Source organism: Gymnodraco acuticeps, unplaced genomic scaffold, assembly GCF_902827175.1.
Source record: "Gymnodraco acuticeps unplaced genomic scaffold, fGymAcu1.1, whole genome shotgun sequence".
NCBI classification, from domain to species: Eukaryota; Metazoa; Chordata; class Actinopteri; order Perciformes; family Bathydraconidae; genus Gymnodraco; species Gymnodraco acuticeps.
The window spans coordinates 3,675,634-3,702,794 of record NW_022990441.1 but is presented as its reverse complement, the minus strand read 5'-3'; the positions used below and the strand labels follow the sequence as shown (position 1 = coordinate 3,702,794).

At 41.4% G+C, this 27,161-nt stretch overlaps 2 protein-coding genes across 5 annotated transcripts in view; both read left to right on the top strand.

The window, feature by feature from the left end:
• grik4 (glutamate receptor, ionotropic, kainate 4) overlaps positions 1 to 27,161 on the top strand; it is a 329,869-nt gene that overhangs the window by 16,385 nt on the left and 286,323 nt on the right. The window lies entirely within an intron of this gene.
• Positions 17,861 to 23,589, top strand: LOC117552235 (piggyBac transposable element-derived protein 3-like). The gene is made up of 2 exons (XM_034225576.1): positions 17,861 to 19,276; positions 23,560 to 23,589. The coding sequence occupies exons 1-2, from the start codon at positions 17,861 to 17,863 to the stop codon at positions 23,587 to 23,589; spliced, it is 1,446 nt and encodes a 481-aa protein (XP_034081467.1).

The window sequence follows — 27,161 nt, the reverse complement described above, 5'->3', positions numbered from 1 at the left end:
CGACTCTCTTCTAACACAGCTTGGGCCAGCTCCATTTACATTTGCTTTGAGCAATAGTCAGTTTTGACACCTGCCTTGTGTACAAGTAGTGTTGTCACGATACCAACATTTTGGTTTCGATACCGATACCAAGTCAAGAATTGCGATTCCGATTATTTTTCGATACTTTTCTTAAAAAAAGGGAAACAGTCTTAAATGTAATTATTGTGCTTTATTTCACACCAGAACCATAACAGAAACTTTTAAACAATGAGAACAATAAACTAAATAAATGACAATAATTCGTATGAAATAAAATTAAGCATCATCTCAAACAACTTTTTTATTTTATAAAATATAATTTTTTTTATATTTTATTAACATGTAATAGTACAGTAATATAAATAATTATTGACAAAATGTACATTGCAGATGTTAGCCACATTGGTAAGTTAGCTAAAAAGATAGCCATATTAGACAGTTAACATTGCCATTAATTGCCTCGTCAAACTACGAAAAGGTTTGTTTGTCACAAAATAAATTACACTTGTTTGACTTAGATTTGAGGGCATGGGCTTTGAGCATGATGTAATTATGTTATCTATCACATTCGCTAACCTGTCTGTCTTTACATTCTTTAAACAGCTCTGGATGCTGGTCGGCGAGGTGCTTAGCCAAGTTTGATGTGTTGGCTCCCTTGGTTTGCAGGGATCTAAAACATTTCTCACAGACAGGCCTTGTGGTGTCCGTAGGCTTGCCCTCACTGTCAGAGATATAGCTCAAATACTTCCAAATTTAGCTTCTGGCGTCTTTTTTGTCAACAAGCTGAGGCGCAGCAGCAGTTGCACTCCCACTTGCAGCCATGCTTCTCGTTTTCTCACATGCTCTGGCAGCTAGCGCGTGGCCGAGTGCACGAGAGAGGGGAGGCACTTAGAGCGTGCTTGAGAGGGGCGGGACTGCAGGCACGGCTGCAGTGCAGGGAGTGGAAGCAGAGCGCTGAACACACACGGCTCTTATTAAAACGGCGCTTTCTCACCGGAGTATTTTTCCCCGTCATTCTTAAAGTACCGATACTAATGAAACGGAGGAATCGTACCGTTTTTAATGGCAGGGTATCGCGGTACCTTTCAAGTATCGGTACACCGTGCAACAATATGTACAAGTGACACAACTACATCTGTTATTGTGCTATCTTTATCACCCACAGAAAACACCTGCCTCTTCTCCTTTTTCATTTATTTTCATCCCTTTAAGAGAGGAGGCTTAGCTCTTCACCATCTGAAACACCTGTGCTAATTAAGTAGAGCTGGGAGGAGGAACAGAGGAGAAACCTTGGTAGCAGAGGAGTAAAAAACAGGATAGAGACAGACTGGAGGCTGAAGGCTGTCTTTCTGACAGATACTTGTAAACAAATTATGCTCAGTGAAATCTTGTCTGTAGGCTCAGAGTAGCTGCCAGGTCTAGTTTCACTGGACTTAGCAGGCGTCCTCAGATCTTCTCTTCTCCCTATTACCATCTTAATTAACCTAATGAGTTGAGCTGGGAGAAAAAAGTGCAGAAAGCTGACGAGTTTATTGCGTCCAATTCTTGTACAGGCCTTATCTGCTGAAGGGCAGTGATTGAGATCAGTGGACTTGCAGCCTCTTCGAAACCTGGTGTGTGCCGTGTAGTCTGGTATTGATTAGAGGAGCAGAGGAAGAGGCTGCAGATAGAGATTAGTGAACCCTGATGTTCTTTGCTTGTGGCGATGCTTGCAGCCACTGCTGTGTTTATGCTATTGCAGGCTTCCATACAGGCAATGAACTGGATATCATGGTATAATATGCAGCATGTTCCTAAAAAACATTATAAAAAAATCCCTTTCAATCATCACTTTTACCCACTAGAAGTGACGGTATCTGTATCTGCAGAGACAGGATGTATCTGGGCATTGACAAATAGCCATTGGGTCTCACATGGGTGTATAACCCTCTGCCAATAAGCAGGGTGTGCAGCCTTATTCTCATTCCGAGGTCGTCAATTAAGCACCACTTTGTCACGCCCCTGTTCATCTGATAACAAAGCACAGGCAGCCTTTAGCGTATCTCTATTATACAAAGCAGCGGAGAACTGGTTGTTAAATCGCTGTGTGTTTTATGTGCTTAAGTGTTTACCCTGTCCGTCTCCCTCCTGCTAGATAAAGGGTCGATTTGGTTATATTTACTCAATGTCCAGCACCTTCCTGCAAGGTGTTGCAGAATAATTGGTGTTTGTGACGTGTATATGTTCTTTAGAACATAACCGCCTTGAAACATTTAGAAATAAGCATTTAATTCCTCTGATTCACTGCTTTGTTCTCGCTGTCGCCGCTCTCAGTTTGTTGTTCTGGTATTTTTGCATCTTAATTTTCCTGTGCCAGTTGATTTAATGCCAGTCCTTGGCACACACGTTGCGCTTACATCTACTCTTTCTTACACTCTTCCGCTGACTCTCTGGCTAACAAAACCGACAGCCAGTGCAAGTTGGCAATTTTACTGATAGAAATATTATAAATAGATAGACACGCCCATTTAGAGCAGCTATTAAAGACTAAGTAAACAAACAAAAGAGTGTTATGTTTTTTTAATGCAAATGTGTCGATTGGATAACACAGGCTAATGAAAACTAAAGTGATGTAATTTTGCCTTTTTTGTTTTAATGGGAAAATGCATTTAGTTCATTTTTCAAGGCTGCATTCATTAATTTCGAGAGTGGGGAAGCGACTCCTCTGTACGGGGCCAACCTGTCTTTGTGGAGCACAACTTTTCTCCCCTTGGGAGGCAGCTGCACCCTGTAGACAATGGGAAACTGTTGCAGCGGAGTATGGGAACGACCAGGGGGGCCCTTACGAGCTATACAAGGGTCACAGCGGCGACAGAAGTCTACGACATCCTTCCGGCACTGCCCCCAGTAGCAGCCCTGGCGAAGGCGCCGGAGAGTCTTAGTGACGCCAAAGTGCCCAGAGTCTGCCATTCCGTGCATGGCCTTGAGTACAGCCTCTTGCAGACCCTTCGGGACCACCACCTGCCATCTCTTCTCCCCCGTTGCTGGCTCCTTCCACGCACGCTGTAGTACGCCCTGACACAGACGCAGAGCCTCACACTGAGACCACAGCCCCTTGGTTGCTTTGGAGAACACTGCCACTTCCTCCCACGGTGGCCGCTGCTGCGCCTCAACCCACTGCAGTACAGGCTGTAGGTCTGCGTCCAGCTCCTGCTGTTGCTTCCACTCTGCCACGTCCACTGTCTGGAGCTCCCGGCAAATAACCTCTTCAACTTGTCGAGCTGCAGCACAGACGATGTCCTCCTCCAGCAGCTCCTTCTCCCGGGTCTCTCTCCTCTCACAGTAGTGGCATCCGGCGGTACACGGGCGGTGGTTTCTAGGTTCAGTTTCTAGGGTACTCACTTGGTGTGTAGGGGGTCTCCCAGCAGGTTCAGCAGGGGTGTGGATACGGGTCATAGAGAGAGAAGTTGTCAAAGGTGCTGCAGCCTTTACGTATCGAGGAACAACCCGGGAGAGGAAGACAGCTGACGATCTTCAGTCATAATTCAATGGGGTATGTAATTTATTTCAGAAAACACTTTTTGTTATATTCCATGGAATGCTTTTAATGTCCCGATAGCAATGAATATATTAAATGCTTTGACAATAAATACATACATTTTTTTATCTCTGGAAGCCGTAGCACTGTAAAAAGCACGACCAATCATTTTAGCCGGCCCGGCTAAAGTAACTGGATGGCCTACCTGCCTGTCAGCCTTCCATCGGCACACACACACACACACAACCACACACACACACACACACACACACACACACACAACACACACACACACACACACACACACACACCACACACACACACACACACACACACACACACACACACACACACACACACACACACTACACACACACACACACACACACACCACACACACACACACACACACACACACACACACACACACACACACACACACCACACACACACACACACACACACACACACACACACACACACACACACACACACACACAACACACACACACACACACACACACACACACACACACACACACACACACACACACACACACACACACACACCATGCGCCCCGGTGACAGGACATCTCCTTCATAAAACGAGGGGGAATACTCTGGTAGTTCGATGTGTGTGTGGTTAAACGTAGCAGCCTCGATCTCTATTCAGCGGTTCTAATGAAGGGAAACGCAGTGAAGTAAACAGTAAAAGGCACAGATCTTTGCAGCTGATGCTGCTCTTCTCAGATTCTGCTGGGTTACACGTTACTGCCTCCAGTGCCCTGTACGACGAAGCCAGTTCAACAGACCCTGGATATGTTTGATTTACCCAGCTTAACTAACCCTAACAAACGTGATGTCGCTAAGCGGTGCTACGAAGCTGGTTATCAACTCAGTAAATCAACCAGGGTTTCTCTGTCCGGCTGAGAGCGCGTTCATGTGAAAGGGACGGGGTTACCAACATTTGACCAATCACAAACATGGAGACGCGTGCTGATAGCACAGCGTCATACTTCATGAATGAATAGTTTAAATAGCAAATCCTGCTTCGTAGTACAGGCCACTGGTGCCACAGAGATTTCATAAAGTGAAGGAGGTTTTCCTTCTATAAAACAGCTGTGGGCAGCAGATACTGTGAGTCACGGACAGGAATCCCTCAATTCAAATAAAACGAGGCCACGCTTTATTAACTCGTGTACACGCTTTATTAACTCGTGCCCACGCTTTATTAACTCGTGCGAACGAAAAAGTAAAACGTGGCCACGTTTTATTTATCTTTCTCTCAATGAACTCTCCAGGGCTCCGTACGAATCAGATTTATTTTATTTTTTTGTAATCATTATTTTTAATACTTTCTGCTGACACTAGGTGGGGCTGTGCCTGCCCCTAATGACCAGTCACCACTGCCGTTAGCTCACCGGCTAACTCCGTGACGCAGTTACGAGCTCCCGTCAGGACAGACGTCCTTCGTTCGAAAAAGTCACTTCTGACACCAATGTAACGTTCGACAAAGGGAGTCGGAACCAGGCTTCAAGTTATCGGGGTTTAATAACTCCTTTGTTCGCACACGGACACATGTTACAGGTTTATCATCACACTCAACTCTACTCCCTAACGGCCCCTACACACGGCGGCGTGCGTTGCTGCTTCAACGCTTCTGCCCATTCACTTTGAATGGGGTGACGTCACGATTTGCCGAACTGCATTGTGAGAGCAAAGCATAGCTTCTCTCGCGGTGCTCGCTGCAAAAGAAGAGCAATATTCTACTTTTGACGCCTCGAAAGAGGCGTCAGCCAATCGAATCATATGCCAGTACAAGCTCTAGCCAATCAAACCGCGTGCTTGTGTGTCTGGGGCGGGAGATTCATGTGATTGGTTGTTGGTAGAGTTTCAGCCCCCCCCCGCCGGCAAGCGACAACGCACGCCGCCGTGTGTAGGGGCCGTAACGGCCCGTCTACACAGCGGCCTGCGTTGAAAGCTTCACCATTCACTTTGATGGGGTGACGTCACTTTTCGCCAAACTGCTTTGTGGGAAGCAACGCGGAGCTTTGCTGGCGTGGCTCGCTGCAAAAGTTGAGCAATGTTCAACTGTTGAAGCCTCGGCAGAAGCGTCAGCCAATCGAATCATATGCCAGTACAAGCATAGCCAATCAAACCGCTGCTTGTGTGTCAGGGGCGGGAGATTCATGTGATTGGTTGTTGGTCGAGTTTCAGACACGCCCGCGGGCAAGCTTCAACGCACGCCGCGGTGTAGACGGGCCGTAACTCCCACACATAAAAGCAGGGTCAACGTCACAACTTCCCCACCCTCCCCCCTCTGCTCCCCCAACCACAGGCCCGCACCCCAACCAGCCTGACTGTGCAGCTCTGTGATTGGCAGAGAGACGGGGAATTAGGGGTGTAACGGTATCCGTATTCGTCCCGTACCGTCACGGTTCGGACGTCACGGTTCGGCACACGCAGTCACACGACGAATACGCCTTTTTTTACGAGTGGGAAAAAAGTCTGTCATTCAGGGCAGTATCCACTACACTATATATAATCCAGGGGGCGGTGTTGCGCCTAAAAGCTGTTTGCCAGCCGCCCTTAAACAACAAATGAAGAACAAGAAGAAACACAACAACAAAACGAACAAAATACAAGAAGAAGAAAAGTTAGTATGGCGATTTCAGATAACACACAGGAGCTAGAACCCACCTGCTTCTTTTAAATCAGCTGTGTGGGAACATTTCGGGTTCCCTGTGGACTACAATAACGATGGAGTGTACGAGTGGTGGATCGGACGAGGACGGTGTGTCGCCGTTGTTCTACAGTGGTGCGCTATGCTAATGGTAACACACGGCAAACATGCTAAATCATATCAGAAGGCATCAGCCAGATTTGCCAATCACCGGAGCCCTGCAAAAGACAACAGCAGTTCAACAGCTGATCCCCGCTGTCTTTAAGAAGCCAATAGACATGAAAGCCGAGAGACCAAAATAAATAACGGAAGCTTTTGGCATATGTTTTTCAACGACTTTGCGCTCTTGAAACACGTTCTTATTATTTAGGATGTAATATTTTCAAGACATTCTTTTTAGTTTTACAGCTTGATGAAAACTTTTTGTTTGACATCAGCCATTATAGATAATATGGCCATCTGAGTGTGTGTGGTTTGTTTTTAACTGTTTAATACAGTTAATTATTCAAAATGTTAGAATTCTTTATTTTTAAACTGAAACTTGCACTACTGTTCAAACATAAATAACAACAAACCTGGAATTATGCATTTGGGACTTTTTTTTGCTTTTTCTTGTTGTACCGAACCGTACCGAACCGTGACCCCCGAACCGAGGTACGAACCGAACCGTGACTTCTGTGAACCGTTACACCCCTACGGGGAATGCTTAAAAAGTCTTACATTTGATAATCAGAATTTAAGGCCTTAAAAAGTCTTAAATATGATCAACAAAATAAGAAAGGTCTTAAATATGATTTAGAAGGTCTTAAAAATTATCGGATTTGAAAGGTACTTCTGTGTTGTGATCACGTCTAAATGTGTTTTGGGGGAAATGTCCCGGCTGCAAAGTAACCAGTACGGTAATAGCCGTTCAGTTCCCCCCAACAATTTGTATTGAAATAAATCAACATGGAACTAGGAATCACTAACTTTCTTTCCCCCATCCCCGTATCGGAGAACACCCAGCTAGTAACCTAGCAACCAACCAAGCTTCAGCTAGCGGCAGTCAGAAACTCAGATATCTTCGAATCTACTTACAAATAAGGTTCAACCGTATTTGGTTGGAAAACATTGAATTTAGTGCTTGGTTGAAACCAGTGGAGGGGAACGTGTTTGAAGCCCACTGCACCTTTTGCAAACAAAATTAGTGTTTGTTTTGCTAATGCAGCGTTAGCTAGTGCAGCAGCTCCCGCAACAACATCAGGGGACCTCCGGGTGACGTTTGGGTCTACGTCAACCTTAAAAGCGGAGGTGCTGTGGATGCACACACACTTTTTGTCTAACACGCCAACACAGTTCTGTGTACTGTTATGCTGTTATGTTCAGTCATCGTTCTTATGTTGAACATGAATACATTTACTTTGTAAGTAATTATGGGACCCGTTTCTTCTTTCATAGCAATTTTCCTTCGTACTTTCTAGCCGTGAAATAGGTCATCAATTCTATTCAAAGTGGTCTTAAAAAGTCTTACATTTGAGTTGGTGAAACCTGCAGGAACCCTGTTATTTGTGTTGAATGATATTCAAGTGCCATTGGTTTCATAAGCAGGACAAATAGTTGATAAGATTTTCTCAACAGGGAGCATAGGCCAATTTTATCATGTGTCATGTGAGGCTGACCACATTTACATTGAAACCATTTTGTGTGTTATTCATCTGATATTGATGTTTGCACAGCAGGTGATCCACTCAAATTTGCAATTGAATATAATCCATAATATCTTATTGTTTGCATCTCAGATAAATTGTCATCTGTTGCCTGGAGACTCTGAACACTTTGCTGCCCATGCCCCCTGAAGGGGTAAGGCCTCTTTTATCCCTGGCTTTTCATCACAGTACAAAGGTTTATTAGTGATGCCATAATGAATAATTTTTTAGTGTGATTGCCTCTGGGTCTTCTGCAAAATGTAGTGTGTTGTTAAGAGGCTATCTGGCCAAGTTGTGCTAAAACAGAAAGCACACTTAATGAAGCCAGAGTGCATTATGGGTCAAGTGCATTGGACAATTGCCCTCCAGAGACACAGGCCCTTCACTGATAGACATTTAGGATTGCCCTTTGATTCTGACAAACACATTCCTGCACAAGTCCACGTTTACAGCAATTCAATTTTAGATGTAATGGCTTTATTGGCCGAACCTTGCACTATACAAATTACCAAAGCATATCTAAATGTTTATTTTAGATCAGTGACCCTTCTTATATACTCCTTTTGCTATGGTCTACTGTCGATTAAGAGCCAGATAGCATTGCATTTTTCTCTACAGAGTGGGTCTTTCCTGAAATTGCTGTTTGGATTGTCTTCAATCATTTTAAAATGAAAAAGACACATTACATTTTAACAGGAATCCAATACATCATTAGCAAAGGTCAATCTGTTCACAAAAACAAAACTACAATTTGATTCACACTAGAATCATGTCAGCTTCTCATAAGTCCTTGTGCAGTCACGTGAGCTATCTGAATTATACTAGCTCACTGTTCAATTTCAAGATTCAAGGCTTTTATTGTCATTCCTACATAGCTACAGTGTAGTTATGTCGATGAAAATCTTAGGTAACAGGCTCCTCCAACAGTGCAACACATTAAAACTGATACATAATACAAATAAAAACAAATAAAATAGAATAGAATGTGTGGCACTCATCCACAATGGATACTTATCTATGCTCCATCTCTATTTAAGCTTAAAGGAGACATGTCATGGCCATTTCCACTGATCATAATTCCATTGTTGAGGTATACTAGATTAGATTTATATTGTGCAATTTTCCAAACTCACATTGGTTTCTCATACCGCATCTCTGTAAACTACGTGTATTCACTGAATTTCACTCTCTGCCTTTAACGGCTCGTTGTAGCTCCAATAGCTCCAGCCCCCACCCTCCCTGTGAGCACAGTGTGCTCTGATTGGTTGGGACGTTGTGAATCGCGCTGAGTTCCGTGGAGGTGTTGTTTCCTTGTTTAGCGAAACACAGCCAAACTCATCCTGAGCACACACAAACTCACAGCCGAAGTAAAAACAATAAGTGTGGCTTGATATTGAGTAAGAAAAAGGTTGATAAACGCTGTGAGAATGGCTCTGCAGAGAGAATTTCGCCTCGAACCCAGCTGTCTGTTATCAGCCTGCAGCCAGGGAGGAGAAATCAGCAGAGCTGCCTGCACTGAGTGTGTGTGTGAGGAAGTCTGTGGATTGGTTAATTTGGACCAATCAGCCTGGTCATAGCTCTGGGCGTGGCTACTGGGTATTCAGATGTCATAATGCCCAGGAAGAACATGAGAAATCTCCAACAAGGCGTTTTGGGGAGGTCTTTTCTGTGTTAGAGTTTTACTCCTACAGCAGGGGTGCCCACACTTTTTTGGCTGGTGAGCTACTTTTGAAATGACCAGCTCACCGAGGTCTACCAACCAAAAATAAAATCCCAAATTGCAAGGGTTGCTGAATAACACGTTTTATTTATACATGGGATAACTACAATAGGGCTGCAACAAACGACTAATTTGATAATCGATTAATCTATCGATTAATGAAACGATTAATCGACTATTCCTGTATGCCTTGCACAATTTCTTAAACGCTCTTATTTAGCCATCAACTTTTAGATTTAGCTTGAGGTTGTTTTAGGCATGTGGAAACTAACAATGAAGACAATAAAGATGAATACTTGATTCAAAAATACATATATTATTAAATTAACTTAACAAATTGTTTACAAAATTAACATTGCTTTTTATTTAAATTAAATAAATAATATTTCACATCAAAAGAAACAACAATGTTTTAACAAATCGTATTAAATAATCTGATGACAGAACTGTAAACAGAATAGCTGAAACTTTAACAAAATAAATAACTCAGTTACCTCTAATCATTAACCCATGTTTGTATAATTTAGTTAACTCCGTGTGTTGCTGCTAGCATACATAACACCTGACGTGGAAACGTTACTCGTGGATGGGGCTACAGAGCTGCTAGAAAGACAGTCGAGCCCGGTGCATTCCTCCGTCTGAATGTGGAGCACTTTTGCTAAATGTTTAGACAAATTGCTCGTGTTACCGCCCACATGCTAAACACTCTTGGCAAGGAACATTGTCCACCTCAAGACGGGTAACATTTAACCACACCTTGGAGCGCTTCTCTCCGCCATCCCCACCGTGTGTTGCTGCATGTAGCAGCCGAGTGTGTGTAAAACTGTCCCGCCCCCTCGCACACAGACGGGGGAGAGAGATCTCGTCTCGATTGGAAAGATCCGACCATAGACGCATTTGTTTATCTTTTTGCATGTTAGAAACGAGTTGGCGACACTAAGACTGCGAGATAATGTTTGTGTAGCAATAATACATGACCTTTCTCTTTCTCAACTCGCTACTCGGAGGGAAGTCGCTGTCATATGCCTTGTGAACACTCCGATAATGCCTCTCCACGTTACCTTTCTTTGGCAGAGCGACGCTTGCTTTACAAATAAGGCAAATAACCTTTGAATGTGACATCACAAACAAATATTCTTCCTCCCATTCTGGGTGGAAGTGGTTTGTCTTTAGCTTCTTGCTCGGTCCCGCACTCATTTTGTTGTTTGTCTCTTGTTTGTCTGTTTAACTTAATTTGAGTTTTCCCGGCACATGACTGATTTTGTATCGCTTTGCATTCTGGGTTAACAGATTGGAAAGCGATAGGTCGCTTTTTCTGTCAATCAAGTAAACTCCTGAATTAAGTGGCAGGGAGGCCAAGGGAGGAGGGATCAAAACCTGTTTTGTCTATTTTAACGGAGCTGGATTTTTTATTTTTATGAATGACTCGCGATCTACCAGCATTGCCCCCACGGTCCACCGGTCGACCTTGGTCGACGTACTGGGCACCTCTGCCCTACAGGGTGTACTTTGAGGGTTTGTGACTCTGCAGACCGTTTACATGCATAAAAACCTTCATAGCACACAAGGGGACGGGTAATAACCGGAAAAGCATGACATGTCACCTTTAAGGTTACTTGACATACAAACATTGAGACCCCTGCTTGAGAGAAATAGGGTTAAGGACATATGTTAAATGCATTGAATATCCGTAAAACTACAATAATTAAAGGCTATGATAATAGGGTTATATCTGCACAAAGTGGCACTTCATTTGGTACAGGTATTGAGCCAAGAGTACACTCAGCAGCTTTCTCTGCCTTCTTTTGCTGACATCTCATTAGAGGCATGTCAAGTTCCCCTGCACAATGTTGCGATGATTATACTGCAGGGATGGTATGGTTTACCCTGATTGTAGGAAAAGGAAGAGGGCTCCTAGCTGCCTTCTGCTCTCAACACGAGCAGTGATATGAGCATGGGGTTAATTATGGTGCTAGTGCAATATGCATCTAAAGCTTTATAAAGCTTGGAAAATATGAGTTGTCAAACGTAGTCCTCGATCAGTAAATCTTTTTCGGCTTTAAATGAGTGCCAATTTGGGTCTAATAAGAGATGAATATCTGTGAGAGAAGATGATAAATAATTCAAAATAAAGTTTTGAATGTGAAATATATGTTATGGGTCCTTTAAAATCATGTGCTGCTATGTGCTCCCTCAAATGCGAAATGCTTATTTTTTGCCACCATGTACAGGAGTTTGCCCCCTTCATGTAATAATACCTGAATGTTGATACACCTCCATGGGTTCACGGCTACATTCAAAGCCCCCCAATGGTTCTGGTCAATAACGGTGAAGAAAGCACTCTCCTACAGGCATATTTCAATTCCAGATATCCTGAGATGACACAGCAGCAAGAGGAACATTTCTTAGCATCTCCTGGCCAGTGAATGACACTGTCAAGAACCTGCTTAGATCCACCAACCCCCTGCAGTGAACTGCCAGCACATTAAAACATGTAATTCTTGCTTTTTATTGTAAGCTGGTCAGCCAACCACTACCCTGATACGCATCAGTTTACAATGTGATGCCACACACCCTCTAAAGTCAGTTGCCTGGCATTGTCAAGTGCCCATGGTCTATTGGCACCAGTATTCTAGTATTTCCTAATTAGCATCCAAATGTAGGATTTGACCAATTTTCTTTGTAGGAATGTATTTCCAAGGTTGAACTTTATTTTAACAACCAGGCTTTGTAGCTACGATGTCGTTTGTTAAAAAATGTTTTAAAGATGGAGTGTGGACTCTTTGTCTCCCCCCTCTGGCAGAGAGAGTAAAACAATTTCAAAAAAAATTCATAACACGCTCCGAGACACCTGACAACACGCTGTTAAGCAGAAGCGCAGAAAGAGCATACTATTACGATTTATATTTATTTATTGTCTCAGTACTCGCATACATTAAAACTAAATGTGTCCTCTGCATTTAACCCAGCCGCAGCGCAGCGCCCGGGGACCAAATCTGGTTCCAAATTCCGTCTATAACGTTTTACAACCTGAAGATACAAAACACATATTTCTGTTATAACAACAATACTTTTAATAACATAGCCGTAACAGTAGGCCTAACAGTGTAACACTTGTTACCGATACAGTAAACAGTATTTAAATAAATGAAGAACGAAAAATAAATGAACGAACTGTATGCCAATAATTGCCTTAGCCCCAGATGTTCCCACATTGCTCCTATTATTTTCACTATTCGGATAAAATTGAAAAACTAATATAAAAAAACAATTCGGTTGCTTGCTTGCAACTATTTTCCAAGCAAAGTAAGAGCGCGATTTTACCATGTGTAACGTTACTGTTTAAACGGCGGATAAAGCAGCTTCATCATGGCAACTTGACAACAGCTAAGCTAAGCTAGGCTAGTACTTACAGCATCCGGTGACTTTTTAGAGTTGTTGTGCCACCGTGGTAGGCCAGTTTCTTGTCGCATATTTGGCACACTGCCTTCTTCTTACCGTCGTCCAATTTAAAATGGTCCCACACAGCTGAAGTCTTGAGATGGGTCTGGCTGCAGACCGCAGCAAGGAGGCGGATCGTATAGGGGCGGATCGTATAGGGGCGTTTCCTAATTTTTTTTATCCAATAGAATAATGACACTCAGCAGAAATACATACTGTAGGTGGCAGTAATACAATTTAAGGGATTCCAGCTGCTTTTATAAATCCTCGCAGAATAAGTCATTCGTTCTTTCACGATGGCCGAACAACAAGTTGAAACAGTGGTAATAGTATTTTCCAGAGATGCATGTTTATATTTATTGTAATGTCATTTTTCTTAACACACAATTGTCTCGTTATCAAAGTACAACATCGACTGTCCAACCTCGTTAAGCGTTAATAAAGTAAATAATAGTTGTATGTGGTAAAAATGTTTGTGGTATTAAATGCTAACTTAGCATTATGCTATAAACACGTTGGCCTATAGTCCCGTTTGCAACCAGGCCTACTCTACTGTTGTAATAACGTTAAATTTAGATAGGTCAATAGATTATCAGGCTCGGTAACAATACTGATTTGTGTTACCAAAGCTGATCATCTAATTGACCTAAGGTTAGCGTATATGCTGTGATGCTAACCAGCACTTAGCATGATGCTAGTGTACTGTTGTGTACTGTTGTATTATCTTGGAAATATAAGTAGGCCTGCCCTACATACTGTAACTTAATCAAATAATATGGTATGGATTCGGATAGACAACATGGCTAGCTTGGTTGGTTGAATTGAGTAATAAGATGTGCGGTACTGATTTAAGGTTGTAACTGTAACAGTTTGTAACTACTAGTTGTAATGAATCAGACGAGAGACGGACGCATCCTTTCAGTAAATGTCGGCTGCTAATCAATATGTAAAAATAACACATCGGATGTGTCTTCTATAATTATGTAACATTAGTTATGGCATCATCAGACATGTGGTAAAGTAATAGGATTAGAGAAGAGTCACTGGTCATCTAACACATGCTTAATAGCTCACCTAACACTATTAAAGACAGGTTAAAGAATGTAACATAATAAAAACGTCCTAATATCGATAAGCAAAAACACAAGTTATATTATACAAATTATGTGACCCCTTGAGCTGCATAAACTAATAAGAAATCCAATTAAAATATAAATATCAAAGCTCATTCAAAAACTCGGAAGGCTACAGGGGACATGGGCGCGGAGGACAACTCTCTGGGATGTACTCGGAAGATGAGCTGGCAGGATTCTGCAGCATTGACTGTTTCTATGATGCTGGAGGCACCTTCCAAGAATAACATGTTTGTTTAATAAAGACTTTCCTCTTTGTATGTACTATATATATTTTTTTATTAATCTTACCACCAGACACAACCTGAACAAATGAATGATACACATCAGGACAGTAACTTAAACTTCAGTATTTTAGGTGTACAGAAACCTCTACTCATGTTGTTAAATGATATACAGCAATATCTTCCATAAAACGTAGTTGATTGATTTGAATAATAATTACTAGTACTGCACAAACAGTGAAACATAATATGCCTACAATTTATGAATTTGTCTTCTCTGTGGGTTGTATACTCTTCATTCTTTATGCAAATTAATTATAATTATTATTTTTCAAAGTTCGTTTATGATTCATTCAAAGCATTCAAATAAATCAGAAACAGAGAGCGTCATATACCTTTAAGAAATACGTGGGGGCGGGGTTCATAACCCTTTAGGAAACGCCCGATCCGCTCCTATACGATCCGCCTCCTTGCTGCGGTCTGCAGCCAGACTCTATTGGAAGTCTTCGGCATTTTGTGTTCAGGTGTGTGAAGCGAGGTGAAGCGTGCCGTTTGCGTTCGTAACTGTGAGTGAACGCGATGCCAGGAGCACAGGCTGAGATTGTATATATTTCCGCATTTTAACAGTGCAATTCAAAAGTATAAATATAGTATAAGAATATGGCAATTCTCCTTTATTGATAGCATACATTTAGTAAAAATAAAATACGAATATCCGAATAATGAAATTGAAACCCGAATAGTTGGCCAACGAACGAATATTCGAATAGTCGAATATTCGGGTACAGCCCTATTGGCATCTACTTGAATATAATGGCATTTTTCTAACAACAACAATTGTGCTCTCTACATATATGACTCTCTTGTAAATCTACAAACATCTTTATTTTATAGTCTAGGATATTGTAATTCAAAGATACCCTGTATCTTGAAGTTACGATGCTACCTTTTTCGTACCTCTTTACTGTAGTACCCCAAACAGCACTTTAGATATAGCTGGCTTAGCTACATTTTATCTGCTGATGAATGCGATGGTTCTAAAACAGGGGTGGGGAACCTTTTTCCCCTCAAGGGCCATTTACATGTTTCCAACTTCCTCCGAGGGCCGTACAAATGATTGACCTCTGCTTAAAAATACTAAAATCACAGCCCATTAATTTTGCCTTTCTTTCATGCTGTGCAAAGAAAAAGCAACCTCTTAATCCAGATATCTTACCATGACTCACGCATGCATGCATGTGCACGGTTGTGGCATGACCACCCAAACAGAAAGATATTGGACACAACATGTGTGTAAATGTAGTTTCCTATCCATGTGAACATGATTTAAGTGTGGGGGGGTCTGAAAAGATTTGTTTTTAAAAGCATCAATCTGGTGCACTTTGAGAGCAACATTAGGAGATCTATGGATACATCTCTCAACATCCATATGAAACAGAACTGTAAGAAGATTTTATTTTTATTTATGGATATTTTACAAATTACTCCCCTTTCAAACTGTATTCTTGTTTATTAATAACAACTTTTTTTTTACTGTCATATAATATTTTATACCTGTTTACTTTATTCTCTTATTTTTTTATAACTATAATGATCATGTAAAGATGTGCCTTTACCTCACTGGTTGTAGAAAAAGCTTCTCATATGTGTTAGCATAGCTAGCTGATACTGGCGATCAGTATGACAGATGAACAGATCGCCACTGGCTTTCAACTAAAGACACAGCAACGCAACAACTGCGGCATGTATTGTGTACGGCTCCTTATGGGTACTGCAATTTTTGGAAGACCCGGAGCGACGTTCCGGTGCTCTCAGGCATAACTGCACCCCAGAGGAGACATATACCACGTGATGACACGTTAGGCTCGTGTTGTGTTCAAGGACCCTGACCTTGGCCAGGAAAAACAGGCACTCGCTTGTTTAATTTGTTTGCGGTCTAGATTTCTTAATTTTTTTTCTTTTTTGCGTGCGTTTATAAATTACCTCGAGGGCCGTACCAAATGGTCTCGCGGGCCGTATACGGCCCGGGGGCCGGAGGTTCCCCACCCCTGTTCTAAAAGCTTCAGTTTCATAGATTTCTTCCCAGTGCTGTTTCTTAAAGCTGCTCTTTACTTTTACACTTCTGGAGGTTTCATGCCAAACACAACATAATGTATTTAATGAGCTAGAGTCTCAAAGATAATTGTGCATAATATAGTTGCAGTACCCACGGGTGACTGAACACAGAATTTAGCTCATGCCTTGTATTCTCCACAGGGTATTTCATACCTTTTTTTCTGAATTGAAAGTTAAGTGTTATAAGGACACTGCACAGAGGTGAGAGGAGGCCGCCTCATCATATTAACCCAATGATTAATCTTCCCTTGCACTGATGTTTTGTGAATTGGGTTTGGGTGTGCTGCAGCTTGTTGTAAGTGACAGGTGACCCGTGCTGTAGATCACACTGCTGAACAACTGCTTGGGGACAGGATCTTGCCCGCCTGACTGGACATCATTTTTCTCCATTTAGCCCCATCTCACACCTGTTATAGGGTGGTCGTCCACATGAATGCTCACGACTCCTCTGGGATAGAGCCCTGTTTTCGCTCGCATTGCTCTGTCATTAACTACCGTAGTCAACAGATGTACACCACTTCTCTGCGGGCTTGAAAGGACATTAGAGGTTTCTCAATACTCTAATTTCCCCTCCTCGACTCCTATCCCCGATTCCTATCCTCGAGACTTAGTGCTGCCCACAGGAGATGCGAGCGGAGGACTGAGGAGGGGAACCGAGGAGAGAGGAGGGGAAGCAGCAGGCGGTTAGAGAAATGAGAACTCCTCTCCTCTGAGCGGTCATTTTAAAGAGACGTCCATCAATGATCACAGGAGGCACAGCAGCCCTCTGTCTGATGGACAGATGTGTTCATGATGACTTATATATTTACTTTTAACCCATTTAATCCCATTGGTCACAATAGTGACCGTAAAACATATTTTCACTTATAAGGCTCTATAAATGTTACTGAATTATATATCAATGTATTTCCAGAAAATATTGGATAAATAAAAGGTCTCAATGAAATGTGCAGTGTCACATGTTTAGTGTAAATTGTCACATGACTTGAGCTGTTTACTTCCTGGTTGCACCAAGAGAAGAGGGTGGCTGCCTCAAAGATCCCAGAAAAAGGGTTAGTAAAGAATGTTAACGTAAACATAGTACAATGATTTTTGGTAAACATAATCTTTAAGGTATTTAGTATTGATAAATGCATTTGCAATAACTTAACTTTTTTTAATGTGGAAACAGAAAGAGTAAACATGTTGACGGCAACAATAGTGACCGGCGGGATAACACAGTGCATCTAGGTATACACATACATTTACACATACATAGTCTTTTAACCTAATTTCTTAATGTGTTGTTTCTTTTAGCTTTACCTTGAGTCAAGTTCTGGATATGTTGGATCTAGGTGACAGCCCTGATAAGGCATGCAACATTACGGTTATCCCTCAAACTGAGAAAGATGCTTTCCTCAGTGATTGTGATAGCGATGGGTCAGATATGGACTATGAGGGGGAGTCAGGCCATTTGCCAGCCAAGCTGTTGAATGCATATGCTGAACTTCAGCAAACTGATCATGACAGGAACAACGTTATCAATGATGATGACATCCCCCTCACCACTACCCCTTCCACACCCCCCTCCGCTGTTCATGATAAAGAGCCAGTGACCTCTATGAGCCAGAAGGTCCAGTCAGAAAAGCCAAGGGCAAAGCTGCAGGTTGTCAAAAATAAAGATCGAGTGTTCAAACGATCGAAGAGGCCCGCCTCCACTGTTATTCCAAAACACATAGTATACAGCCCAAATGCTGCAGAATGTATAAAACAAAGTTGCCCTGATCCAATGGATGTTTTCTTACTAATGTATCCACCTACCCTAAGAGAGATCACCATTGAAATGTCCAACCTCTACTCCACCCAGACCAAGGACCAGCAACTGTATCTGAGTATGGAGGAGCTCCTCACATTTTATGGGATCCTTATCACCTCTGGGTACAGCTCTGTTCCAAGAAGACACATGTACTGGTCACTTGACAGTGATGTACACAATGAAAGCATTTCAGATGCAATGCGGAGAAATCGCTTTGATGAAATAATGGCCTCAATTCATGTGGTTGACAACACAAAGATCACTGACGACCCATTTTTTAAAGTTAGAACCATCTTCTCCGAGCTCAATCAGTCATACAAAGTCATGCCATTTCAGGAATGGCTGTCGGTGGATGAGAGCATGATCAGATACTATGGTCGCCATGGATGTAAGCAATTCATAAGAGGTAAACCAATCCGCTTTGGTTACAAGCTATGGAGCCTTGCCTCATCCAGTGGTTACATGCATCACATGGAGCCATATGGTGGATCCCACACTCTCCTCCCTGAGACGGGGTTAGGTCAGGGACCCAGTGTTGTCCTTGGTCTTGCAGAGCAAGCTCAGGTGCCTCAAGGTTGCAAGTTCATCCATGACAACCTCTTCACTTCTCTTGGACTCCTTGATGAAATGACAAAAAGAAGATATGGGAGCTCTGGAATAATGAGGCAAAATCGTCTGTTTGATGTCCCATTCAAGCCCCAGAAAGAATTCATGAAGTTATCTCGGGGAACATCTGAGGTTTTGACCCAAGGAGACAAGTTGCTGGTCCGTTGGAGAGACAATAATGTTGTCACAGTGGCAACAAACATGGAGGAGAAATACAGTGAGACCTTTGTCAAGAGATGGAACAAGGAGCAACGTACATTTGACAAAGTCCCACAACCAAAATGCATCAACCTATACAATGAGCACATGGGTGGTGTTGACCTTCATGACCAACAGGTATCAAGATACCATATCTCGATCAGGTCTAAAAAGTGGTGGTGGCCCATCTTTGCATGGTCTCTCAACAGTGCACTTGTGAACAGCCATTTATTTTACAGAGACATTATGAGAGGGACCATTGATCTGCTCACCTTCTCAAAGATAGTGGCGCAGTCACTTATGCAAAAGTTTGGCACAAAACCACTGAGCCAGGGCAGGAGATCTCTGCTGGCAGCTACTGTTGCCATGGACAGTAGAAAGGGCACTATAAGTGAATGCAAAGAGGCTATAAAAAAAACAAAGCAGACCCAATAAAGGCTGTGGAGATGAAGTACAAAGGACAAGTCCATGACAAAGGGGAAAAGTCCAAAATGACTGGAATGTTTTGGAAAAGAAGTTCAAGTTAATCAATCAGTCGATTGTAGTTCAAAATAGTGATGCACAAACTAATCGTGCACTTGGTTCTAAAGCCTATGATATATATATTGCATTTTTGTGTAGGACACCTATTCTACATGCTACCTTTTCTAAATGTTACCTTTTATGTTCAATGTGAATGAATCACACAACTGGCTGTACAGTTGTAAAAGTTCAAATTTAACAACAGATGTATAATATTAATGTTTCAATACATGTTGCACTAAAATAGAAATGTTGAAAAACGCTGATGGTTGTTCATATTGGTGTTGTATCAGGAATTTTGATGTGTAAAAAGTCTAACTAGAATTTGATGGGGATTGCCAGTGACAGAATTTTAAATGTGTAGATAACTAGGCTGGGATGTATACACATTTGGATGACTGCATTGGAGAAGTATGCTAATTCAATATATGTATTTTCACGGCAACACATAATCCCACCGGTTACAATTGTGACCGGCCATAAAACATAACATTTCAACTACTTTTCCATGAGTTTTTTAAAAAACAATGATTGATTTTTTCAAAGGGTTACTAATGACACAAGATTTGGATATTTTCATGTCTGGGAAAAATGTGGGATTAAATGGGTTAATTAATTGACAGTGCGGTATAATGAGACAATAACAGGCTACAGATGCGGACATATACACACACATATATTTATATAATAATATACAATTTCAGAATCAAACAAGTATGAGAGCACTCTCATAATAACGTAACACAATCAGAGACTGGATATATCCCCCCCCCCCCTCTCTCTGGTCGCTGAAATGGGGAATTGGAATTACGGGCCAAAAGTTGTATTTACAAGTATTAAAAGTAAACATAGGACACCAAACCAACTGAAGCCCGTCTGTCCACCGCATCTACGCACTGTATAACACACACACACCTACAGCTCCTAAAGCATAATCAGGCTACAGCCGTTGTGTATTTTATTATGTGAAGCACTAAATGGTCTTAGAAAAATATCGACTCTTTGTTTGTAGATATCTACTAAACTACAGCATACAAATACAGAGAGTAATGCAGGCCTGTTATACTGAGTGATATATATTTTACCCATCAGTGTCTCCTCGGTTAGAGCTCCTCCAGAGAGCCTCCTCGATGCTCGGTCCTCAATGTGCATTTAGAGAAACGAGATGTCCTTCAACATGGCGCGCTGAAATCCATTTCCGGGTCACTACCGGAGGAGTCGAGGAGGGGAAATTAGAGTATTGAGAAACCTCTATGGACTCTCAGAATTGTTGTTTTTTTGCAAAGGTTTTTTGGCTGTTGTGAATGCCAATTTAGAGATGTGGCCCCTTGGCATTTCTGTCTCTCAGACGCATTGACCTTTGCGGTATCAATGTCTGACACACTTCCTCTGAGGACCAGTATCCAACAAAGACTGACCAGCTATGGGACACTCGTGTGTCGTGCTGTTGGTAGGTTGTCGAGGTCTGTTAACAGGTGTTAAGTTTTGTTCCAATTGACATTCATGAGTCCATCATCTTTTTTATACTTTACAACGTAGGGTTCAAAATGAATGTAAAACTAAGAAAGCAAAGTAGTACACGATGAATAGAAATGTAACAATGTGATGCTCTGCTGGTGTTTTATATTACTTCCCTCTACTTCTGACTTGAATACGTTGCGACTGATTCCAGTGTGCAAATTCATAACTTTTACTATCTTGCACACTCTTTAATCCTATGCAACAAAATATCTAATTTGGAAAAACCTAGCTTCTGCATGTGTACCTATTTTTGGCAAGCCAAGCACTACCAGAATTGTCGCGTGGTTTAAAGGTCAGTTTAGGCGAGCACCACCAAAATACGTATTATTTCCAAAAAGATTTGCTGCTTTATGTGGTTTATTGAAACTGATTTTATTAGAACCTGTTCAGAGAAGTGTAAAGTTGATATATGTATACCAGTATTCACCTTACACAATACATGTATGCTGTAACTAATAAATCCAGTTCCCACATATTGCGTGCAGCATTACTTTTGTGTTAATATGGTTGGTCTGGACTGGTTTCAGTGTTAGCGAATTAGCTAATCTTACTCTAAATCTTTTTTGCAGTATCCCTATAATGTGTCCAGTCATTCAAAAATACCCACACACTCACACACACTCACACAAGATTAATGATGAATATGAGGACTGAATCATACTAGTCAATGTGCGGCTGAGTAAAGCTAGGCTGTCAAAGTTCAAACGCTGCAGGGCTGATTTTCAAGTGAAGAGCATTTTTTTTTTTAAAATGTCTACAAATCGCTAATTAAGCTGAGTGAGCTTCTGACTATAAAAGCCATAATGACATGTCGCTATGGACCAGATGACCTGTTTCAACTTGTATTACTTTTTTTTCTTTTTCCTCTGCAAATTGGAACTGTGATCAGCATCATTAACTCAAAAGAGCCCTCTTGATCTACTGTAATCTGATGTTGAAAACATACAATATGAAAAATACTACAGTTGGCAAGCTTGAGCTGGTTAATACACTAAAGGATAATTGGTCAGATACGCACTACCGACAATTGCTGGGGTGTTCCAAATATATGGCTGGTTTAAACCAATTATCTGGCCAAATGATCCCGTAGTGTGAGAGGTTTACAGACATAATCCTAATATTTACAATTGGATCGGTATGGACCTCATTTCAAATCAGACTGAAACCCTGAAATTAACTTAAAGCAGCAGTTTACCCGATTTGAATTTGAAAGAATAACGCTTTATTTGCTTCCCGTGTTGCAAAATGTAAAGGCCTTTCTTTTTCTGTCCGCCCAACTATTATACCACCCACCATTTCTTTCTTCATTCTTAGAGCAACAGTTACTCACAATGTTCTTTTTTAACGTCATGTTTGATGATCATACACATTTCAGATCCCAAGGTCCTTTAATAGCTTCAGTATAAAAACCAAGGGTACAGTCCTGCTTCTTGACTGAATCCTCTGCAGTGTGGGCTCTTACAAATATAATAAAACTGTTAAATCTGTTGTTAACACTGGAATACACTGAGAACATAGATTAAGGTCTGTTTTTCTTGTAACAATATATCTACTTGACACACCTTATGCTGTGTAGTGTGTAACTAGTCTCAGTTTGCCTTCTTTAACAATACGTCACAAAGGATGTCCTTGTTGCGAGAGGTCATTCAATAAAATCTTCCACTGGAGGACTTTCAAAAGTCACTTAAAAACATGTGTGCGGATAAACTTAAGAACAAACAATACTTTGTCTGACGGATGCAGATATATGAGTTTAATTTTGCCAACATTTAACACTGCACAGTTATTGCTTTATGACCCTGATGTAAAAACCAATATCTTCCACACAATAGTACAAGCAAACGTTTGCCAGCACATATCATATGCCTTTTTCTGTTTGTGTGTGTTCATGCATGAAGTGCATCAGACACACAAGCCTTCTTGTTAGCTCGGCAGTCCTGGGCATGTGGCTGGCCTTGTGGGAGTATTGATTGAATCGACATTGCATCCAGAGTGCCACTAACAACATGTGGAGGAATGGCTTTTGTGTGCAGTAGTTGTGGTTGTGGGTGAAGTAGGGTGGTTCCATGTTGTGGTACACACTCATTTGTACACTTTCTGCAACTTCAAAGGTCAGAGAAGACAGCGGATACAGCATAAGCGCGGTGAAAAGAAAGGCCACTGTCCTCCACTTGAGTGATGTCTTTGAGTGATTGTGAAACGTGCTCTATCAAAGATTCAGAAAGAGCCGGGACGCTCTGCCATTCAGGTCCAACAGAGTGACTTTGGGTTACACTTGGTGTGATGGGATAGCTAATGATAATTGAAATTGCTCCTCTCTTCACTCCAAACAAGTGGCTGTTTGTTTCCTCAAATGCCCCCTTCTGTGCTCCCTGCAGATAGTCCTCACCCTTTGTCTCTCCCTCTGACCCAAACCTCCTCCCTCTCTCCACCCTTTTTCCTCGCTCCCCACCTGCCGAATCTCCCTAACTGAGTTGTTCTTCATTCACCATATCCTTCCTTTTCCACTATCTTCACCCCAGTTTTTTGGCTTCTGTCTAGGAGCAGAATGTCAATGGGTGCTTGGAAACACTGGTTAGGATTCACACAGCGTGCCTGGCGTAAGCTCATTAGAGTAATTAGATGTTCTGTCACTGTTGTTCTTCCCTTGAAATGGAGGCCATTGTTTTTGTCTCTTCTCCTCTCCTATCATTTGACATTCTGGCGTCTGCATGGGCACAATGAGAAACAAAAGAAGAGGAAGCTAGTGAAGGAGAGAGCATTTAAGATAGTCGGAGCAACATTGAGACAGAGGGCTAGGGAGGTAAAAGGGAGCAGAACATTGCACTTTGTTAGAGGAAAAGCAAATGGGGAACATTAACATTAAAGGAAAGGATTCATTTAAGGGCCCAAACACTTAACAGGTCCAGCGGCGTATGCAAGGAGGCCTGAAGAAATAGAACTGTAGAATCAGAGGGTTTTAGTGTTTGCATATCATTTTCCTATTTCCAATATCTGAGACTTTTTCAAACACACTCAAACACATAAAGTACATACATATTCCTCTATACACACATGGCAAATCCTTTTTATTCAATGATCAAATATAGTCTGACGTGTGTGTCATGTCCTTGTCAGTGTCTTTTCTCGTCAACAAGACTTTACGCCCAACTTCAAGCTTTTGAAGAAGAATTATAATCCTTAAGTGTTGCTGGATCACGCTTGGCAAACAGACAACCGAAGTGCAGCTCTTGGCTCAGGGGGCTCAGAGTACATTTGAAATCTGTCTGCCTTTTTTTGGCTTTGATAATCTAAGCTTTGATAGAACAACTGCATAAGACTAAGCAAGCATACGTTCTTGTTTTCACTTCACCAAGCCTGCTTATTTAATTAATAATCTATAATGTGAAAGAAAACGTGGTTTTTACTGCACAAAAAAGGAAGTAATTAAGTAAGCTCTCATTTTTGGACCAGTCAGTTTTAAATACATGTCTTTGCAAATGTCCTAAACGCAGATACACAAACCCCTCCCCTCCCCAACAGCCATATTAAATTGTCTTTCCTGGGAGGCAACAGGAAGTGTTGAGTTTGCTTTACCAGCATTAATCATTAATACAATGTTTGTCTTTTGCCTTTTTAGTGTCACTCTTCAAGAACACTTTGTCCCAGTAATGTGTCAAAGCCTTTTTTTAGGAAATATGTGACACTAATGTACACCTGAAGCAAGAGAAAAGAAGAAAAAAGGTACTCACTGGCATTATTATCGTCAAATTACATTTTTTAAAGTCTTTGAGTTCAAAGATGAAAGAATATAAAACATGAGCACTTAAAGCAAAGTGAATTTCTTTGATCCTCTGGCCACAATCTGAAGTCTCCATCCAAAGCACTCCACCACCTTAGCACAGACTACATTATCGGACGTCCCTCGTTCACATTCGAGCACATTTGCACAGCTTATAAGCAATATATTTAGCATATTAAGTACATTTGGAGCGCTGCCCTGAATTCAGGAGTTGTTTTTGTATTATTTTATGTGGCATCTTACCAGAACAGACTCTTTTTCAGCTGCCGTTCACCGGGAACTTCTTAATATTAGATTTATAATACTGGGACTGTGGGTCATAAAGACCTGGATATTTTTATACCTTTTTTAAAAATAAGTTTCTCCTGTTCGATTATAATAGCCTCAAGACCACAGACAAAGACTTGCTTTCTCCTGACAAGGGAAGAAATCAAAGTAGACGTGCGGGATATGCAAAGGTAGAAAGAGATGCGATTCATGACCAGATTCTCAAAGTTTATAAAAATGCATTGCAGAGTTGATACAGACACAATAACAAGGCATATGTAATGCATCATATCTCCTATTGTACAGATTGCTTATTAATTGTCAACCGGAGTCAGGTACATTTCCCTGTAGCTCTTTGAATTGAACTGAAAACACCTCAATGTTTTTGTGCTGCGCTAGCCTGCTTCAGAAGGAAGCTAATATTGGACTGATGCATATGATAATAAACGGATAAAAACATTGCAAATATTATTTCCACCACAAATGTCACAATTATGTCAAGTCTTATGATAATATGAAGGTCATATTGTCTGCACGGAAAATTCACTTGTTTTTGTTGCTGACTTTTAAGTTCCTCTTGAAACAAAATGCACTATTCTCCTATCTCCCTTAATAATAATAATTAAAAAAACGAATCATCTAAATGTATTAACTTACAATCACATCCTTAGGTGCCCTGATAGAAGTTTCACATGACTCATTTTTAGTGCTTCTCAAGGTGACTAAGATAACATCTTGATGAGTGCTTCATTAAGTGCTTTCTGGAAGTAAAACATTTCCATAGCTGTATGTCAAGATGTTAATTCACCAAGAATGTGAGGGAATAATAATGGGGAGGTTGACATAGCAATTTCCTGGTGTGATGCCGTACTTTTGAGAATAAGAAATTATTAAATCTTTGGCTGATTGAATAGAGGTCCACTCCTGCCCTGCAGGATGCTCCTCTTGATGGAAAGCTGCTGGCTCATGGCATGCTAGCTACTCCTTTCACCTTTGAGACTAATATTTGATAAAATGCACAATGCAACATACTCTCTTAGAAAGGTATGTTCCTTAATAATAATAATACATTTAATTGATATAGCGCTTCTCATCTGCCAAGACAAATCTCGAAGCGTTTAATGACTTTATCTCAAATTGTTACTTAAAAATAATGGAATGATGCCAATCCCTTGCCATCAATTCAACATCACTAACTTTTAAAAAACATCTAAAAATGCAAATGTTTTTTATTATGGTGGTGTTATCCATAATCCACTTAAAGCCTTGTAACTAAACCATTGTTCTTTTGTCTCTTAATACTGTTTTCATTCCCTTTGTGAGAATCAATCAAGTACCATGGAAAGCTGGATTCGAAGGACTATTTTATTTTCGAGAACAAACAATCCATTAGCTTTTTCAGTGTCATGAGTGCCTTTTGAGCGATTATTTGGGCATGCTTCTCTCCATTTCGATCCAGCAGAGCACTTGTTCTTTCCCAGCCTCCTCTAACCTGTCTTCCTCTTCTCTATGTCACTGTATCAATCCCTCCCTACCCCATCCACCCCCCTATATTCACTGACTCAATTAGCCAGAGCTCTTAAAACCGGCTTTCAACATGTTTCCTTCAAAGTTAGATCATCTTCTTACAGCAGATTTTCATTACAGATAAACCTTGCATATGTAAATACTGTATATATACAGTTCTGCAACACTTGCTCCTTAACAAAGCCTGAGAGGCAGAAAAGACAGAGTGCTGGAATGAGCATTATGTGGAGGTTCCAGGCTGCCACTTCTAATCCCCCACAGTCAGCGCTGCCAATCGACAGCGAGTTGCTGCTGATGGCGCTTTATGTGAATGTGGTGGGAGTGACAGTACACTCCCACAGAGAGGCAGAAGCAGCTCCAGCCGCCACTGATTAATCCTCATGCTGGAGCCACTAATGATTTATT

What these genes read in the sequence shown, in the direction of transcription:
- LOC117552235 (XM_034225576.1), top strand. Translation starts at nt 17,861, where the DNA reads ATGTTGGATCTAGGTGACAGCCCTGATAAGGCATGCAACATTACGGTT. An exon ending in TTGACCTTCATGACCAACAG is followed by an intron (nt 19,277 to 23,559) that starts GTATCAAGATAC and finishes TGCTCCCTGCAG; the next exon opens with ATAGTCCTCACCCTTTGTCT.